The sequence below is a fragment of the Schistocerca gregaria genome, chromosome 8 (assembly GCF_023897955.1).
Source record: "Schistocerca gregaria isolate iqSchGreg1 chromosome 8, iqSchGreg1.2, whole genome shotgun sequence".
Taxonomy (NCBI): Eukaryota; Metazoa; Arthropoda; class Insecta; order Orthoptera; family Acrididae; genus Schistocerca; species Schistocerca gregaria.
In genome coordinates this window covers 73909352-73928025 of record NC_064927.1, presented here as the reverse complement: position 1 = coordinate 73928025, position 18674 = coordinate 73909352, and the positions used below count along the sequence as shown (strand labels likewise).

The window sequence follows — 18674 nt, the reverse complement described above, 5'->3', positions numbered from 1 at the left end:
ACTGTGGGAGGGGTGGGAAGGATAGTAGGCAGGACATTTATGATTTCAGGGCACGACAAGAGGTAATCGAAATGCTGGCGGAGAATGTAACTCAGTTGCTCCAGTCCTGGGTGGTACTGAGTTAGGAGGGGACTGCTTCTCTGTGGCTGGATAGTGGGACTTTGGGAGGTGGTGGGAGACAGGACAGATAAGGCATGGGAGATTTGTTTTTGTATGAGGTTGGGAGGACAATTATGGTCAATGAAGGCTTCAGTGGCCTTGGTATATTTCGAGAGCTACTGTTTGTCACAGCAGATGTGACGACCATGTGTGGCTAGGCTGTAAGGAAGGGACTTCTTGGTATGGAACGGGTGGCAGCTGTCGATGTGGAGGTTTTGCTGGTGGTTAGTAAGTTTTATAGATGGAGGTACTGATTAGCCATCTTTGAGGTGGAGTTCAACATAAATGAAGGTGGGTTGTTGGGTTGACTGGGACCAGGTGAAGCAAATGGGGGAGAAGTTGTTGAGGTACTGGAGGAATGTGGATAGGGGGGTCTTCACCTTTGATCCCCATAGCAAAGATGTCATCAGGTGAGGGGGTTTAGGACTCTGGGTTTGTAGGAAGGATTCCTCTAGATGGCCCATGAATAGATTGGCGTAGGATGGTGCCATGCGAATTCCATATTACTAATTTTTGTTTTGAAATGGCTATTACTTTCTGGAGAGCTCTCGTAAAAAGCTGTGCAGTGGTTGCAGCACAGTTTGTATATAAGATGGATGCTTTCACTGGTTGCCTGGGCTTTGATGGGTAAGATAAGCTTGTGACAGTACTGGAATAGGAGGACATGCTGGGTGGGTGGATTCAGCAGGTCTTGCATCTGGGTATTCCACAGGGGTACGACCCCTTTCGCAAGGATCTGGGATTGAGAGTGGCATAGGGATGGATGTTGTGGAAGGGGGGTGGGTGACGGACCACAACTTTAAGAGGGGTGGGAATGATCTTTGGTTCAGTTGTTACTGCCAGGGGTGGTATTGTTTGATGAGGGAGGGAGGGGGGGGGGGGATACTCCTTTGTAGCTTGTCCTTGGAGGTGGTAGGATGGTTAGGGGTGTGTGGGGATGTGACACATGAAATCTGTTGGCAGACTGGGGACAGGGGATAGTGTCTGCCTGTGAAGACCTTGGTGAGACCTTCAGCATACTGGGAAAGGTAGTTCTTGTTAGAGCAGCTATGCTGTCCATGGGTGGCAAGATTGTATGGGGGGGACTTTTTGCCGTAGAAGGTATGTCAGCTGTCAAAATCAGTTACTGTTGGTAGTTTTAATGTGGGCAGTGGTGTGAATGGAGCCATCAGAGAGGAGTTGGTTAATCTATAATCAGAGAGGAGGTGATTAATGTATAGGAAGCTGGCATGGTGGGTTCAGGAGGACCGGGTGAAGCAGATGGGAGACAAAAGTGTTGAGATGGCGAAGAAATGAGGATATGGTGTCTTTGCACTGAGTCCAGATAATGCATATATCATCAATGAACCTGAACCAGACCAGGGGTTTCGAGTTTTGAAGGCTAGGACGGGTTCCTTTATATGGCCCATAAACAGGTTGGCATGTGGATGCCGATACTGTACCATGGATTTGTTTGTATACCTTCCATTCAGAGGTATACAGGGTGAGGAGCACAGTCTTGCCCTGTTTATAACAATTTATTACAGGATAACTGTTTGACAAAATAATTTACATTTGATGCCTTTACATAGGTTAGAGTTACTAGGTTTTATTTTTTTAGACCACTTGCCTTAGTGAACCTCAACGTGTGCTCCCTTGGTAGCTCGGAGAATGTCAAGGCGGTATTCCAGTTCCAACCAGGTATTTCGTAACGTATTCTGCCACAGTACTCACAGCATCTTCTATCCTAGCCTTCAGTTTGTCGATTTCAGCAACTGGTGTGACGAAGACTCTGTCCTTGATATAGCCCCAGAAAAAAAGTCAAGGGGCATAATGTCTGGAGAGGTGGATTGGAAGGAATGGTCCAACACCATGGCCACCCCACTCTCCAGACATTACGCCCCTGACTTGTTTTTGGGGGCATATCAAGGACAGAGTCTTTGTCACACCAGTTGCTGACGTCGACGAACTGGAGGTTAGGACGCAAACTGCTGTGGGTACTGTGACAGAACACATATTACGAAACACCTGGCGGGAACTGGAATACCGGCTCAACATTCTCCAAGCTACCAAGGGAGTACATGTTGAGGTTTATTAACATAAGTGGTCTTAAAAGAAACTAGTAACTCTAACCTATGTAACAGCATCAAATGTAACTTATTACGTCAAACAGTTATTCTGTTATAAATTTTTATAATCATGGCAAGACTTTGCACTCACCCTGTATATTAAGATATAGTTAGATGAAGGAGGTAGTGGGTTTGAAGTCTGAAGGATGTTGTAAATTTCAGTTGCAGTTAGACCATGGGCATCAGAGATGTTGGTGTGTAGGGAACTGGTGTCAACAGTGACCAGTAGGGAACAAGGAGGTAAAGGGGTGGGGTCAATGAGGGCCAAAGTCCTTTCACTGGGGGCAACAACCAGCTACAGTGGGGTGTCCAGGATTGTTGGGTTTGTGAATTGTGGGGTGTGATAGGGCTGAGGAGGGAAATGGATTCAGGGAAGTGGTTCTGGGAAGAGCCTAAGTGTTAAACAGGTATTTGAAGTTATGTTGGACTTCTGGAATGGGATCACTCTGGTATAGTCTATAGGTGAATGATCCACACAACTGACTGAGGTAGTCAGTGCGACTCGTCATGGCAATCGTGGAGCTTTGTGAGTGGGGAGGATGGTTAGGTTGGGGTCTATTTTGAGACTGTGTGTTGCTGCCCTTTCCTCTGCTGAAAGGTCAGTCATCTTAGGAAGGGACATAGAGAAGGATGGTAGGCCAAATTGTAGATAAGAAATACCTCAGAGGTGACCAGGAGCTTATTAGGTTGAAGGGTAGGAGAAAATCGGCTGGATGGTAGTATGAACTGGGAGAGACAGGGTCAATTGTTGGAATTTTGTTGGAGGGATTTGTGACAAAGAAGTGCTTACATTGCAGGGACCAGGTTATGGAGAGTAGGTCCTTGAAAAGTCCAACATGGTTAAATTTGGGTGCAGGGCTAAAGGTTGGGCTTTGGATAGGACTGAAACTTCTGTGGGGCTGAGGATTTTGATGGAAAGGTTAACAAAAGTGTTCTGGTATTGTTTATGTTGTGGATTTAGTGTTGGTAGGGATTTTTATGGCATATGGCAAGTTGATTAAAGTTCCAATAGGCCGGATCTGGGTGCTGTTAGGGGTTGATGAGGAGGAACACTGTGAGTAGGATAGGGGTTGGATAGAGGAGTCCCAAGGTGGCAGTAGGATGACAGCAGATTGGTTACAGCCACTTCCTGCACAGACTCTCACCATCCCCACCCCTGTACCTTTTGTTCCCTACAAGTCACTGTTGATGCCACTTCCCTGTACACAAACATCTCTCACGTCCATAGTCTTGCTGCAATTGAACACTACCTTTCCCAACATTCTTAAGACTCCAAACCTGCTACCTCGTTCACCTAACTAACTGTATCCTAACACATAACTACTTCTCCTTTCAAGGGAAAGTATACAAACAAATTCGTGGCAGAGCCAGGGGTACCTGCATGAAACCCCTTGTATGCCAATCTTCTTATGTTCCATCTAAAAGAAACATTCCCAGCCTGCCAAAACCCCTCATCCTATTCAGGTTCATGCAAGATATCTTCATGATCTGGACACAGGGCCTAAGACACCCTATCCTCATTCCTTCACAACATCAATACTTTCTTTCTCATCCACTTTGCCTGGTTCTCCTCAACTTAGATGTTGACCTCTTCCTGTCCAACAGCTCCCTCCACACCTATGTCCTTGTTAAACTCACCAACTACAACAGTACCTCCATTGAAAGCTGCCATCCATTCCACACCAAAAAATCAGTTTCATTATAGCCTTGCCACTTGGTTGCAGTGTATCTGCAGTTACATGAATTTTCTTTCCCATTGTGCTGAAGGTGTCACCAAGGCCTTCACAGACCGGCACTATCCACAGAATCTAGTCTGCAAACAGATTTCATGTGCTTAAATGATACCCATGCTTCTTTCTCATTTAATGTCATCGTGGATTCAAAGCTAACATCAAATATAAATTTTCTAATGTTAGGTCCGACAAAGATGCCTTCTTTTAATTTAGCTTATGAAAGGTGTGGAAACTTTTGGCAGAGATACTTAAAATGTGGTCCATCTTTAGGCAAAGCCTTTACAAACTGTTGCATTAGGCCTAACTTTATATGTAGAGGTAGTAGGAGTACATTTTTTGGATCTACAAGGTTTTTCCATAGAATGTTCTTCTCAACAGAGTTTAAAGATCCCTCACAGGCCAGTTCTTTCCGCACCAATGTTCATCCCTAGCCCTACTGTCCCAGTCACACAAGAAACATGGAAATTTGGTAAAGCCACCTTGCTGACAAAGGAGCATGCATGTTACTTTTAGATCGCCACATATCATCCAACCATGTACAGAATAGCCTATTTTATTTATCACTATTTCTAGGTTTTCAAAGCTTTCTTTTATATATTCTGAATGTCCAACAGGTATAGATGCATACATGTTACCATTATGTAATAACACAGCCTTTAAACTAGTTTTGGATGAACTGCCTCCAGTCTTCCTTTTGTATTCAATACCAAACTCATTCATCAGACTGGGAATGTCTGAGCAGTACACTAAATCACCTTCTTGTTGAAAAAACTTGGTAAATTGCTGCTCTCTCTTTCTAAACATGTATATGCTGGTTCCAACTGCTAACAAGTTCTTTTCTTGTAATCTAAAGCCAAGCAATTCGGCTTTTTCTTTTGTTAAGCCCAGATCCCTAACCAAATCATTAAGCTCAGTCTGAGTAAACAATTTGGTCTCCAGACTTTCTGTATTACAATGGAATTCATCGTCATCTGGTTCATATAAATCACATTGTACATCAGAAAATACTTCTGTTGAAATAGAATTTAAATCATATGGTGGTTCAGTAACCGGCAAATCTACACCATGCTCTACTGGTATGATGGTGGACGGAAGGTTAGGGTAGTTTATCACCTTGTTTTTCGAATTATGAGCAGTAATATCAACACTGCAAAAGTAGCAATCATTGCAATGATTTCTTGGCTCCCTCCATATCATAGGAACAGCAAAGCTAAAGGCTTTTTTCTCCTCCTTGGACCATTTTCACAGATCTTCAACACAACCATGACATACCTTATGTGGCACCCAAGATTTATCTTGATCACCAAGTTTAGATCCAAAGTATGATAGATAAAGCTTTTTCACAAAGCCTGTAATGTTTCTTTGGTGTTTTTTAATCACAAATTCACCACAAATATAGTAAAAACTGACAGCAGTGCTTTTACAACCACAATTAGACATTGTACTGAGCACATGTTCAGGAAACAGGAAAGTGAGAGTAGGTCACAGTAAACAAAACACCATCTGTTAACACAAAAATAGAATCAATCTTTCTTTTGCCACCAAGTGTTTTGCAGCAGTGCTACCAATGTAATCTACATTCATCACATCTCCTTTTTAAATTATTTTAACTATATAATACCCATTAAATTCTTTGAAAATGGCTTAATTTAATAAATTTAACTGTAAAATGTGAAGAAATGGTGGTTGATACCGTTTGTTAAGTATCATATTTGGATTTCACACCCCCAGAAAACACAAGAATAAGGTATTTTCAGCAAAAAAGTTTTTCCATCGTTGGCCCGTGTTATCTATCAGCGAGCTATCCAAGATGCTGCCCACCCCTAACCTCTGCAATATCCTAGTCCATCCATATACCACTCCCAATTCCAGCTGCTTGTCACAGGGATCATATCCCTGCAGAAGACCCAGGTGCATGACCTGTCCAGTCCAACCACTCATCACTTCCTATTCCAGTCCTTTCACAGGCTTATCCTACCCCATCATAGTCGGGGCTACCTGTGGAGGCAGCCCTGTCATATTTCAGCTATGCTGCAATCATCGAATAGCTTATTATATTGGTGTCACTACCATTCAGCCGTCCACCAGCATGAATGGCCACAGACAAACTGTAGCCAAGAAAAAAATAGACCACCTTGTGGCACAACATGCAGCTGAACACAACATGCCTGATTTCAATGGATGCTTCACAACCTGGGCCATCTGGATCCTCCATTTCACCACCAGCTTGTCTGAACTGCGCAGATGGGCGTAAAACATTCTCCGCTCCCAAAATTATCCTGAATTCAACCTACAGTAATAGATTGTCTCCACACCCTCCATCCAACAGTTTTGGCCCCCTTGTCCTGTCACCTCCTCCGTTTCACATTCGCTCACCCTCTTTGTGTGCCACACACACACACACACACACACACACACACACACACACACACACACACACACGCACCTGGCTGTCTCTAGCCCCTGCCAAGCCGCCAGACAGCACTCTTCTCTTCCCCACTTGAACTCCGCTGTCCGTCCCCCTTGTCCACCCCACTCCAGATTGCTGTTCATGTTACAGTTGCATTCCGGCCAGAGCTGCCAATGGTAGCAGTCATATGTGCATGAGATTTGCTTGCTTGTGTGAATGTGTGTGTGTTTTTTTGCTGAAGAAGGCTTTGTCCAAAAGCTGTAATGTGTAACAGTTTTTTTGTTGTACCTGTCTGTAAGTCAGTGAGTCATCTGTACAGTTAGTAGCTATCTCTCCTTTTCCTAATATTGTTCATATTACAACCTGGTTTTTCCGAAGTTTTATTTATCTTTATTCAACTAAGGATCATATAAGATTTGTCAAGTTATTACAGTGGCAATCAATAGACTAAAATATAACACGCAACATATTTAACATGATTTGAGAGGGTAGGGCTGGTAGCCTGTGGTGATAGAACAGGTGTTTGGCCAAGGCCTAAATAAGGAACTATCACTGCATTTCACTTAGCTATCCAGAAAAACTCTGGGAAAAACCCAAAGTGGGATGGGTGAGCAGAGCATCTCTGTCCTCCCAAATATGAGGTCAGCATCCTAACAGCTGTACTACCTCATTCAGCAATTCCGTGTTGTATAATGTTGCTTAATTTACATACAGTTTTTTTCAGGTAACATGCAAAATAAAACATAGTTTCCGTCTTCATTGCCCATGCACTGAGGACACCTGGTGACGACTCCCAGACTGCTTCCGGTCACTTGCAATGTGAAACATAGTTCCCCTCTTCACAGCTACTCACACTAAGACACCCACCGATGACTCCTAGGCTGAGAACAGTCCACTGTGCCCCTAGCCTCAGTTCTGTACTCCACACTAAACTGTCCACCTGAAAAACTAAGCCAACAGACAGTGTTATACATTTTAGATCTTGACACACAATCCTTGTGAAAGCAGTAGATCATAATCATGTATTGAAATGTGACAAGGTGCTTTAGTTATACCCCCTTTAATTACTATGTACTACTTATGAACAACATATCAGTCAAATGTGTTTTAATAATCTTTATTACTTCACTACAATTTTATCCCATGATATGAAATGCTATTTTGAGTTTTTGTTATTTTTCCCCCCTTGGTAAATGTAACTCCAAACAAGCCCTTGTTCCATGATTATGAGTAGAACTATTAGGGCAGTATTTTTAGTATTTTCACTTGCATGCATCACATATTGGTATATGTACTTGCCTTGTGCAGTAATGTTGCCTAATTTCGTAAATAGCTGCTTACATTGAGCCTGCAGTTTATTCTTATTACCTTTTTCTGCAGTTTAAAAACAGCGTTCATGTTTTGTGCCTTTAATCCCCAGAAAGTATCACATAGCTAAGAATTGAGTGTATGTTGGATAGAAGGTCACCACAAGACTCCTGTTACAAACTAATGCTAACATTCTAAGAGCATAGCATGGTGATGACATTCTTTTTGCCGGTACCTGTGTATATTCACTTCGTGTTAGTTGACAATCAGTGTTCCCCCTGCAACTAATTCATTGTTTAACAGTTAAAAACAACTGAGGCACATGTCAGAGATTTTAACTAAGTGGGGAAAGCTTTCAGAACTCAATTTACAATCAGCCCCATAAATGTTGTAGCTGTCCTGTATATTCTGGCTATTACACACAAATGGAACATGAAGGAAACACAATAAATAACCAGCAAAACTGATATGGTGTTAAGGAGGAAAAAGCAAAACTTTTTTTGTAGTGGCATTTATTTTTATGTATTTGCATTCCTGTTTGCCTTATCATTCAGTACCCACTGTAAGTTTTGACCCTTTCCTCCAAAAAGTAATAAATATGTCACAACGACTATCACAACAGTGCCTCACCTCCTTTTTCTTTTACCATTACCACCTATTCCCAAATTATTTGCTTTTCTTTGCAATTACTCATAATTTGTAATTTTGTGCTAAAAATTAAAAACAATAGTTTTTATTAAAATAAGTTTTTGATTTATGTATTAAACATTTTCAAGGTTAAATTCCTGGATAAAAGCTCATGCTCAGATGCACAGTCGTGACTATACACAAGCTATTGCAACATTTCGCCATCTGGATGAACGATCTGCACTTCGTGATAATGTTAATCTACTAGTCACAATGGGAGAATGCTATTATTATTGTGGAGACTTCAAAAATGCACTTATTGTTCTTCAGAGGGTATGTCAATAATGCACTTTAACCATAACTTGTACTTACTACCTTAATTTTTCCGCTGTATGCCTTAGTTTGTTAACCTTAAGGAATATTCCATGTATCCTGCAGGTTGCTAAAGGCTGTATTTAAGGCAGTAATATCACCATGTTGTGTAGAATGCCTGCAGCTTGCTCTGCTTTTGTAAATGTTTAGATAATAGCTATATTTATTTTGTAATGATTACATGCATAATAATGTAATACTTTACTTCTCAGTGCCCTGCCAACCAGTGCTTATAAAATGAATCCACCACCAGAAATACATAGATTTTAAAAAGTGGATCATCGAATCTCAAATACTACTTAAGTGTCCAACATTGTGGGTCTAGAACTGTAGACAGTTAGCTGTTTGTGTGAAATATAATAAATAATTGTAATAGGTCTTCCAGTGCACACAGTGTGTATTATGTACAAAACTGAAACTGTAATTGTGAAAACTGCTTTAAAAAAAAAAAAAAATTAAAGATTTGGGAAGGCTGGGCAGTACTTATCTTCAAGAGGAAAAATTCTTAGTATTAGAAGTAGAAACATCAGACTAGAAATTTATCTTCTTATCTCTCAGAACTATAAGTTCAATCTTAAGGAAGAATGTTTGATTAAGGAAGAGTGGAAATGAGGGGGAGGTGGGCAGATCAGCTCATTCAGGTCATAGTTTGAGAGGGACTTATCTGTAAAAAATCTTAAACCTCCTTTCATCCTCAAACACCCTTTAAAGATGTTTCCGTCCCCTCATCCTCACAGCAGGCAGTACCAAAAATCTCATGTTCTGAACAAAAGCACAGGCCAAGGTTACTGTTTCTTAGTGGTTATAGATGCTTTCTATGTTAATGTATCTCTTGGCACTATGTTGTATCTTTGGTCCTCTTCTTATTAATGTACATCCTGCCTGTTGAAGATTTTTCCATGGTATAATTTGATATTCACTTTTGATTATTGTACACTTGATTGAAATTTTGTTCCTTTCCATTGTACCGTGAAGATTTAAAAATTAGTGAAGAAAATGAAATGACAATACACTCTGATTAATCAAACTAAGGGGAGTGGGGAGGGGGGGATTTCAGATTACCATTTTTTTCAGTTAAGCCCTGGACATCTAATGTAATATATATAGTACAAACAATGGAAGTCCAGGTTGGAATATCAACTATTATGGAAAAGTTTGATTGCCGCGCACTGAAAGGCAACACATTAAGCTGCAGACTGGTGCAAAAAAAAGTCTGTCGTGCCGTTTAGCTTTGAGTCAAAGCCTTCATCGGAAAAAATACACACACAAAAGACTGCTGCTTTTGATTGCTTCGGCCAGACTGAAACTGAAACACGTCATATGGGAGCAAGGTACTGGGTGGGGAAGAGGAAACAGTGCTACCTGGCAGTCCGAAGGAACTAGAGGTAGCAAACAGGACAACACAGTGCAGCATTGGGAGGCTTTGATGAAGGAAGAGAAGGGAAAAAAAGAGAGTGGAATGGAGAGAAGCACACAAGAGGAAAAGTATGGTGGATGCATTGACAGAGGACAGTGCATAATGAGGATGGGAGGATGTGATAGGACAGAGAGGGAGAAACTATTGGGTGAAAGGTGTGGGGACTGTAGGTTACTGTAGCTTGAGACTGTGAGTGATTTGGAGAGCAGAGAATATGTAATAATTTCTCCCATATTCACAGTTCAGAAAATATGATAGTGGAGGTGAGGCTCCAGATGACCCAGGTTGCGAAGTAGCCATTGAAATAAGCATGTTACGTTCAGCTGCATGTTGTGCAACAGGATGGTTCACTTTGCTCCTGGCCAGTTTGGCAGTGGCTGTTCATCCTGGTGGGTAGCTGTTTGGTAGTCATAACAATATAAAAAACTGAGCAATGATTGCAGCAGAGTTGGTATGACATTGCTGTGTTTACAGGTAGTCGAGCCTCAGGTTGGGTAGTATAAGCCTGAGACAGGATTACAATAGGAAGTGGTGGATTGGGTGGATTGGGCAGGCCTTGCAGCTGGGTCTCCCACAGGAATATGAGCCTTTTGGTAAGGAAGTGGCATAGGGATGGACTGGGCTGTTGTGGAGGTTGGGGTGGATTATGGAACACCACTTCAAGAGAGATGGGAAGGATCTTGGCTGGAATGTCTCCCATTCCATGGCATGATGACAGGTAATCAAAGCCCTGACGAAGGATTTTACTCAGCTATTCTGAGGTGATGTTGAGTTATGATGGGGACACTGTTTTTTAGCTTGTTCTTGGGATTCATGGGAGGATTTGGGTTGTGTGGGGATATGGCAAGTGAAATGTGTTTGCAGACTAGGCCTGGAGGTTTGTCCCTGTTTGTGAAGGCTTTGGTGAGGAACTTCAGTTTACTGGGAAAGGGAACTGCCATCACTCCATATATCCTATCCTTGGGGTGACTAGGCTGTATGGGAGGGACTTTTGGTGTGGAAGGGATGGTAACTGTCAAAATGGAGATAATGTGATGGTTTATGAGGACAGAGGTGTGGATGAAACCCTCAGAGAAGAGGTAGTCAATGTCCAAGAAGGTGGCACACTGTATTGTAAAGGACCAAGTGACTTGGTGGAGGCCCTTCTGGCAGATAGTCCCTGTGATTGATGACGGCAGTGGTGGAATGTTTGTCTGCAAATAGGATCATTAGTTGAGGATCTGTTTTGAGATGCTGCATAGCTGTCTTCACTTCTGCTGAAAGGTTGTTATTCTTTAGAAGGACTTGCGGTTGGATGCTGAAGTCAAGTTGTAGGTAAGGGATTCATGGAATGTGACCAGAGATTGATTAAGTGGAAGGGAGGGGGAATTGCAGTTGGATGGTGGTACTACTGGGAGAGGCAGGGTTCAATTTTGTGATTAGGTTGGTTTGGGTAGGAGGGATTGGTGGCAAAAAAGTGTTTCGATTGCAATGATTGGGAGGAGAAAAGTAGGTCTGTGACAAGTGCCAAGTGGTTAAATTTGGGCGGAGACTGAAAATGAAGCTTTTGGATAGGACTGAAACTTCTCTGGCGATGGGTATTTTTGTGCAAACATTAATAAAAGTGTTCTGTGATTGTTTTGGCTCTGGATGGAGTGGAGTGTTGTAAGAGTGATTTGGGGATGTGGAAAATTGAAAAGGTCATCTAGGCCGGGTCTGAGTGCTATGAAGTGCTGATGCAGGGGTACACTGTTGGTAGGATAGGATTTGGGTAGTGGTGCCCGAAGGCAGCAGTCCACATTAAATCCTCTGCATTTCAACAATTCCCATCCATTCCACACCAAAAAATTCCTCCCATGAAGCCTAGCCACACAGGGAAAGCCGTCTGCAGTGATGGCAGCCCCCTTGCCTAGTATGGTGAAGGCCTCACCACTATCACTAGACCTAGCCCACAAGCAGATTTCTTGTGGCATATTCCCACACACTCCAAATCTTCCCATCATTATCAAGAAGCAGTTATAAAGGAGTGCCCCTTTGTCAGTCAGTACCACTGTGGACTAGAACAATACTTTGTCAGGGCTTTGGTTATCTATCATTGTGCCCTGAAATCAGGGATGTCCTACCCAAGATGCTTCCCACCACTCCTAAAGCTGTGTTCCATCACCCACCTAACCTCTGCAACATCCTGGTCCATCTGTATGCCACTCCTGATTCCAACTGCTTGTCACAGGGATTGTATCGCTGAAGGAGACCCATGTGCATGACCTGCCAAATCCACCCACACAGTTTTTCATATACCAGCACCATCACAGGCTTATCTTACCACATCAGAGGCTAGGCCATATCGGGTTCCAGTTCTGGTGCAATCAGTGCTCAGGTTTTTATGTTGGTATGACTACCAACCAGCAATCTACCAGGATGAATGGTCACCACCAAACTGTGACCAAGAGCAAAGTTCACCATCCTGTGGCACAACATGCAGCTGAACACAACATGCTTGATTTCAATGGCTGCTTCACAAAATGTGGCATCTTGATCCTCTCCTCCACCACTAGCTTTGCTGCACAGTTGGGAGTTATCTGTACCAAATATTTTCCACTTCCAAAATCATGCCAGCTTCAACCTACAGTAACCTACTGTCTCCACACCCTCCACCCAATAGTTTCTGCCCTCTGTCCTGTGAACTCCCTCAACTCATGCCCTCATCCTCATTGTGCGCTGCTCTCTGCCAATGCATCCACCCATCTTTTACCCTTCTCTGCTCCTCTCTTTTCCACTCCCTTTTCTCCTTTGCTTCCCTCTCCTACAGCGACCTGATACTGCACCAGGTAGTCTTACCTGCCATCTCTAGTCCCTACACGCTGTGTCTGGTGGGGAGTGGAGAGGGGGGCAGGGGGCACTGGCTTGTGTGAATATGTGTGTTTCTTTTTTCTGGTAAAGGCTTTGTCTCAAAGCTTAAGGTGTAACAGTGTTGTGCATGTCTGCAACTCAGTGTGTTGTCTTTACTGTTAATAGCAGTGTATCCTTTCCATAAATGTTAATGTGTGCTACAATATTTTGTAGTGTTAATTACAATGCCTATTTGTGAAAAGTTTTGAAAGGCAAGCTAATTCAAAAATCTCTTCATAAGCTTTGCTTATGTTCCTTATTAAAGTTAAAATTACATTTTTGTGGACTACAGGACTTAATATAAAGTATACTGCATTTAATAAAGTAGGTTTGTGCATATAACTTACTCATTCAAAAAATTCGGTTTGTTCCTTATCTCCTTTCTCACATTTTGAAGCAGCAATACCCTCTTATCACTTCATTAGAAGGACATTTGTCGACATTGACTCACAGTAGTGTTCAACAAACCTTAAAGGCAGCCCAAACAACGACATATATACTGTACTTTCTGCATTAATCTATACTCAGTAGGTTTTTGGAATATAAGTTCTTAATATAGGCTTACCTCTAGTGCTCGAAAATGGTCAGCTGTCATCCATGTCATCTACTTCAGACTCTTTGATCGTGTCAGAATTTGACATCTACACTGTTTGTACAATTTCTTGCTCTGTGATTTCTTGGTGATCATTTGCGACAACTCATTTGTACACCTCGCATGTATCCACATCTGGGAATTCTTTTTACAACATCTGTCAAATTTTTTGACTCATTTTCTTCAAATGCATTATACATTTTGCTTCAGTTCCTTGGAGAGTTGCTGCTTGCATATTGTCTCAGGCTTGTTCAAACCAATAAATTACATATCATATTTAACACCTTCAGGACATCATTTATGTTTTGGTAATTGATGTCAGTATCTTGCCAGATATTTCTCGAAAATAGCCCATGTATTTCTCTAAAATATCCCATGGCAGTGCTGTTAAAATGCCACTATTATGCCCTGATCCAGTAGCTGTATTAGACTGGTAACATTTGGGGGAAGGAAATGCATATAAATATCATCTCTTTCTAAATTGCAAGGGTGCATAGGTGAATAGTCAGCCAAAAACTTTTGAACTTATGATAAAAACTGATCATTATACCATTTGACAAAGAGTTCATGGGACATCAAGTAACTTTTTGCGCTTTATAAAACTGTTAGCACATTTTGGCCAACATCCTTCAAGGACTTCCTAATCAACATAGTGGGTAATTTATGGGTGCCAGAAGCAATTAAGTCCTATTTCATTGGACTTGTAAATTTGATCCTTGATGCAGCCTGGGGTGTACTCTTCAAACTCTGTTTGAAAAATGTTGACTCTGTCTGGGTCTACACATAACTTTTCTCCACATACATTTGATTACCAGATGCAGTATCTGTTTTAAACTTGAAAAACCATTTGTATTTGTTTCTCACCTAACAACTCAGCAAACTTTTTTTTGAGTGGGGGGGGGGGGGGGGGGGTTGCAGTCAAAGACACGCATTTTCCTTGTTGTCAAGTGAACAAAAGATAGAGCTTTGTCTACTTTTTCAAAGTCAGTTTTTTCACTGTTTTTCTTTGAGAATTTTTCACAGTTTGCTCTAGAAATTCAAATGTTCATTTTACCCAACCTGGAATGGTAGAAACTCCACCTCTGTAATTAGCCACAACTGTTTTCAGTAAATTTTCTTTTTCATCTTCAGCTATGTTATCAGTGAAAGTAAACACAACATGCTTTTGATTAGTCACCACAGTACAAAAATATGCATAAAGTGGAAAGAAACAACCACTCGTATGCACTATTGCTGGCAGTGTAGCTTTGGTTAGACTGGTGATTTGCTGGATGGGGAAACAACTGAAGGTCAGGCAGTTTTCAGAGGTGTTTCAGATCAGCTAGGTTTGGGTTGACCCAAGTTCGGTTAACCATGGTTTTGCTTTCCATGAATGATCTGCCTTATATGCTAGGCCTTCCCCTTGTAATCTGTCCCTTTACTGTCCCTTTGATTACAAATTTTAGCAATGACTCTAGTCACAATATGTTTGTCCAATCATTCTCTTTCTCTTCGATTCGTTGCAATCTTCATTGGACGTTTTTTCCTGACTACTGTGTTGCAGGATGTTATGATTCATTATGGGCCACTCCATCAGCACTTCAACAGTCTTCTATTGCACCATATTTCAAACGCTTCCAATTGTTCAATCTCTGTCCCCCCACAGTACACACTTTGCAGCCATGGACCATGGAGAAGTGTGTTACAAACGTATCTTTTGTGAATCTTATTATAGTCTTAAGGCTTGTATTTTTGTATTCGGCAGCTATTTCTTTTTATTATCTTTTGCAGTGCTTGCCACTTTTTTTTTTACAACTTCTTCCTTCATGTGTTCAAGTTTTGAAACAGCAAAATCTGTCAACTTCTTCTTGTTTTACATTTAGCCACATAGCATATTGTTCCAGTAATGAATTGGTTCACTTCTATGATAAGTTTTATCTCAACACTCAAATGTATCATGCTATTTTTTTTTCTTTGTGACAGTAAACTCACACATTGAGTTAATCTTTTAGTTCCTTCACAATTAATCCCCCTACCTCAATTGTTTAGATTGTCAAACTCCCACATTTTAAGAAGAACTAGTTTTTCATGTATCTCAATGTTTATTATGTAATCTCTTGTGAACTGTGTGTTGTACAATTGTACAATTTTGCAGGGGCATTCCATGGTATATATGGATAGTGTCTGCACAGTGTATTGGAAATGAGGCTTGTGGTAAAGAAATTATAAATTTGAACGGATTACATGATGCTAAAGTTTCAAGGCATGAAAAGTGAAAATTTAGTAAGCAATAAACTTTTTCTCCCATTATTTTTTATCAGGGGTGTCAGTGAGAAAAAAATTTCAAAAGATCTGAATTTGTGTGTAAAATCTATTGGAAGTTACTAAGTGCTGTCATTCTGATATGGAGGATGTATATAGTGTGAGATAGTGACTCACTGCAGTAAGTGACACAGACAGTCAAATTAAAATAACCAGTCCTATTAATAAAAAAATTATCATCTTTCTTTTTTTCTCCTCTTTGTTATGTATTGATGGCTCATTGTGTATTTTCTTTCTGTGGTTTATCTTTCCATAATTGTCTAGAGGATAATCAGATTGATGTTTCGATAATAATATGAATTCAGGTGGACTTCATGCAGAATTACACGTATATTTTCAGTCATTTCATTTCACTGTACAAATCGGTGAAACACACACAACTCGTTCTCCATTCTTGCACTTCAAACTCGAACAACCCAATGCACAAAAGAACATTGATTTACCTCTAATAACATATAGCAAGGAAATTACTATCATATATCAATCTATTTGTGCAAAACAATCTTTGGAACATACATATCATTAAAAAAAACACTATTAATTGTCTGTCTTTTTTGAGAAGTCCGTAATCATCATTGTAATTACATTAACTATATGTAAACATTGACATTTAAGCTTTTTTGCATAGCTATTTAGTAGTAGATTTTTTTTATTTTTATGTCTTCAGTGCAGCATCGTTTACTTTATATGATCTAAGATCGGTTAGTACATTTATCTCCCCACAATCAGTCTTATTACAATAGCCCCACTTCCCTCCTACCCCCCCCCCCCTCCCCCTCCCGCCCCCCCCCCCCCCCCCCAAAAGAAAAATTGAAAGCATAAAATGCGAGAGAAATTTTGATACAACATAATAAAACTGGTTAGCCAACAAGTTTTGGAGTATAACAAATCAATATCAACAGTTCATTACATGATATACAGCATTTTGACTGCCCTAGCACCACCACTTCATTCAAATCAGGTCAAGAACAAAGTTTTGCTTTACTCAATTCTTTTATCACAAATTTTCAAAACCAAATTCAAAGTCTGACCTTTCACCTGTCATATAGCTCTCAAATTATTACCAACTATCATATAAAATATATGGGATAAGCAAAAGGGTGGTACCCGTAAAGAGATTTTATTGTCTTAACATGACAGTAGAACTTGTATTTCATGAGAATGTCTGTATACCAATATTTAAAAATCTGTCTTTAATAGGGGAAATATCATTAATTGGTAATGCCCTGTGATCAAAAGAAAACATCTTAGTCCATATTGAGTTATTTGAAAGTTGGGAACTTAATCTTTCTTCTCATAACACCAATGAAATGTTTTTCTAACAACATTTTACACTGTCTTATTTATAAATTTACTTTTCATACAGAACATTGAACACTCTGCGTATGAAAATGAGCTATAACAAAAATTATTTCTTGCTCTATTTTGCAAGAACCCCCCCCCCCCCCCCCCCTCGCTTGCAACATGGCGGATGCTACAAGGGTAGTACTGTCAGACAGGATCATAATACAGAAGTTGTTGTGACATAAATAGCATAGACCCCGGAAATAAATGAGAGAGGAAAAAAAATATGAAGAGGAACAGAGCCCAAACAGAAAAGAGTTGGAATAGAGTGCACCAGAAATCAAGATTGGGTACACCCAGCTAGGGAAGCCACCACTTACTACGTGGTGTGCCTACCAAAGTCTGCAGACCCCCAACCTATTCCATGTGCAACATTACCAATTTTTATCACTTATTTTGTCCTTTAGTGTCTGACTGTTACAAACATTTTGAATTCATTATTTTTCATATCACGTAATAAATTATACAATAACATATGAAAAATTGCCTTTCAAGCTTTTCAAAGTATGTTGCAGGATGAGACAACGAGCTCATTCATACATGTTTCCTTGAAAACTTAATTATTTAGTTATTTATGTAAAAAATGCTGGCATAAATTATGTCAAAAATGTCACTGACACTGAAATTTGCTTTTAAGTACTCTTCGTTAACTATTTGTCATTGTTACACTTAAATTCTTCTTTCACATCTACATAAAGTACGCTGAGTCAGTTGGGCAGTGTGAAAGTTAGACACATACAAAATAATATTAAACATAAAAAAATATCTATCATAGTAAACATAAGTAAATTATGTACAGTACAAGAAATTCAAGATATTTTGGAGAAATGGTGAGCTGCATTCTACACACATTCCCAAAACTAGTATACAAGAAATGTTCAAGTTTTGTTGGGTGACCAATAATTCCAGACAGCAAAAGGTCATGTTCATTTTCTATGTCCCAGATTCTTCTCACATAAATACCGTGATTAAAAATTTACGTGGAAATGAATTGATAAGTTGTTAATACTTCATAATCTGCAACAAGATATTTAGTACATGGAAGTTATTTCCTACCAATACTAACTCTTTCTCATGGCAGTGGTATGTAATCATCCAGTCATTAAATAAAATTCTGTATTTTCAACAAACCAGACACAGCTCAAACTTCCATAAACATCAATCATATAATCAAAGGCTAATGCTCAACATCACTTTACCTACATTCCTTATAGTCATTTCTCAGAATTTTCTACAGAATACCTTCATAAACAAAAACACAATGCATTACAAAACAGTGTGTGAATAAGTCACTAATATTTCATTTACCTAACATCATTATTAACCTCATAAACTTCACATACTCATTATAGTCCTCAATACAAAAGACCTTCATCTCTCACAGTACGTCATCTCAACAAAAAATTCATAAGCATCACAAAATATTTCACAACAC

At 40.2% G+C, this 18674-nt stretch overlaps 1 protein-coding gene across 1 annotated transcript in view; it reads left to right on the top strand.

The window, feature by feature from the left end:
* Positions 1 to 18674, top strand: part of LOC126284151 (anaphase-promoting complex subunit 7) — a 158991-nt gene that overhangs the window by 73647 nt on the left and 66670 nt on the right. Inside the window, exon 5 of the mRNA XM_049982871.1 lies at positions 8495 to 8678. Coding sequence (XP_049838828.1) covers positions 8495 to 8678 — 184 coding nt within the window. The remainder of the gene's footprint in view (positions 1 to 8494; positions 8679 to 18674) is intronic.